Below are 2479 nucleotides of genomic sequence, written 5' to 3' on the forward strand. Positions count from 1 at the left end.
TTCTTGGAGTCTGCAGTCCTCCACCTGAAAATGAGGGGTAACAATAATAGCTATCCCTCACCATCAACACACACAACTTTTCTATGCATAGATATACTAACCCCATAGCCAATGTTGTTATAGTTATCCAATTCCTATCAGCCAGTGACAGGCCATGATTTCCTGGCCAACGTGTCAAGGCTGCTTCCTCCTGCACACCTTTTGGGAAGGGGTAGGGTGTCTCAGAGCACTAGGTTGGAGCTTGGTTTGGGGTTCCTGGCTGCTGGAGTGGAAGGCCTTTGGTAGCTAAGTTGTCAGACACTCGGGTCATTTTCTGGTCTTACCCCTGGCCCCTCCCTAGACTTGGGATGCTGGATGAGTGGGCTAGAAGTCAGTGCTTGTCACAGGTTGCTTGGGTGAGGCAGTGCCCTGACCCAGTCAGACTGGTAGGGAAGGTATCTGTGGGAACCTGGGTGTGGGCCTTGTGACTCCAAGCTGGGGTCCTTCTTTGATTGCTGCAGACTTTGCCTGCCCCTCCCCTATGTGTGTGGGACAGGAACCTTGCTCCTGGAGTTACCTTCAAAGTAGGAACAGTGGAATCACCTTGCCCTTGAGGTTGTCTGTGGGACTCAGAAATAGCCTTGATTCATGTGCTGAGCCAGGCACTGTGTTCAACTCTTCCATGCAGCACCTTGCATGGGGGGCTGTAGCTTCCCTGATACAAAGCAGGGATCTGAGGCTCAGAAAAGATATGGGGCTTGCTAAGGTGCATTTTGAGCCTGGGGTTTCTGACCCAGAGGCTGTGCAGATGAAGATGGAGCAGAGCTGCCTCCTCCTCCTCTCCTCCTCCTCGGGTATTGGGGGAGGTGAATAAGGAGGATCTCGGGCATCAGAGGAGATGGTGGCACTGTGAGAGCCCCACTACCTTTTCTTTCCAGGGCTGTACAATCCCAGAGTCCTCTGTCATCCACTTGCAGTCTCAAGGGGAAAAGAGGAGTTAGGAATTACAACTGCTCCCCAATCACTCCTTCTAAGGTGGGGAGACTGATTACCTTTATGATAGGAAGCCCTCCCACCTACCTACACACAGCTAGCCCTGGTCCAAACCTCAGCCCTTACTGGTCATGACCTTAGTCAATCTGCCTTAATCTCAGTTTCTCACCTATACAGTGGGGATAGTGTCCACATTAGGCTGAGCAGAGACTTGAGGAGAAAGTCCAGAGGTCACCAATGAATCTTCTATTTGTGCTGACAGTCTCTGAGGATGGTGTGTATCTCAGACAGGGCACCACGGGGCCCTACTGGGACCCCAGAGAGAAGAGCCATAGGGAAGGGCCATGACCCACTGAGCCATTGCCAACTCATGGTGGCCATCCATCATGTTTCCAAGGCTGTAAATCTTCTTTTTAAGGCTATAAATCTTTATAGGCACTGTCTATCTTTCTCCCATGGGACAGCTGGTGGTTTTGAAACACCAACCTTTCAGCGAGCAGTTCAATGTAGTACACTCTATATACTACGAAAATGTTGTTATGTATCGTCATGTCAGAACTGACTCATAGCTGGCCCTCCAGTGGGTTTTCAAAGGCGGTTAACTGGATGGGAGGAGATTGCTCATCTTTCTTCTGCAGGCAGCTGGTGGATTCTAACTTTGGGTTGGAAGCACACGTCCTTACAACTTAGCTGCCAGAGAGGAGAACCGTAAAGAGGCTTTATTCACTGTTCAGCTTTCACACACATGTTGTTGTTGTGTACCATTGAGTCAGGACTGACCCATAGCGGACCCTCCAGCAGGTTTTTAGAGGCAGTAAATCACATGGGAGAAGAACTGCCCATCCTTCTTCTACAGAAAAATTGGTATTCGAACTACCTACCTTTGCATTGGCAGTGCAAGTCTTTACCACTTAGCCACGCCCCTTCACATACATATTGTTGTTGTTGTTGTGTATCATCGAGTCAGAACTGACCCATAGCTGACCCTCCGGCGGGTTTTCAGAGGCTTGAGGCCATTGAAAAGACTGTGGCTTGGGTTAGGTGAACCTTAGTCATCAAAGTGACATTCGTACTCTTCAAAACTTTAACGACGTCTTTTGCAGATTTGTTCAATGCCACAGGTTATTTGATATCTTGATTGCTGACCCTTGCCCAGCATGGCGGAAGGCACGCAATTATAGGCGACTGGTGGACACAAGGTCAGGCGGACATCAGTGTGGTAGAGAGAAATATAGCAGCACCTCTTTTTTCTCATCCTGTGAGAAGGAGGCACTTAGTGGACGCCCAATAACCAGCTCTCCTGTTGGCCGGCACTGGAATCCTCAGGCTCACTCTCCTCTCACCCCCTTTCAGAGCGAGCGTGGAAGATGTCGAGCCCGGGCGTCGAGGGCGACCCCAAGCCTCCATGCCTGCCTCGCAATGGCCTGGTGAAGCTGCCAGGCCAGCCCAATGGCCTGGGCGCGGCCAGCATCACCAAGGGCACACCGGCTGTCAAGAACCGCCTGTG

At 50.9% G+C, this 2479-nt stretch overlaps 1 protein-coding gene across 1 annotated transcript in view; it reads left to right on the plus strand.

Moving 5' to 3' along the window:
- The first annotated feature begins 2339 nt into the window (after positions 1-2339).
- FBXL16 (F-box and leucine-rich repeat protein 16) overlaps positions 2340-2479 on the plus strand; it is a 9154-nt gene continuing 9014 nt past the window's right edge. The window contains exon 1 of the mRNA XM_006897462.1: positions 2340-2472. Within this exon, the coding sequence (XP_006897524.1) occupies positions 2340-2472 (133 nt within the window). The remainder of the gene's footprint in view (positions 2473-2479) is intronic.

The sequence above is a fragment of the Elephantulus edwardii genome, unplaced genomic scaffold, assembly GCF_000299155.1.
Source record: "Elephantulus edwardii isolate Elephantulus edwardi_28Jun2011 unplaced genomic scaffold, EleEdw1.0 scaffold00209, whole genome shotgun sequence".
Lineage (NCBI taxonomy): Eukaryota > Metazoa > Chordata > Mammalia > Macroscelidea > Macroscelididae > Elephantulus > Elephantulus edwardii.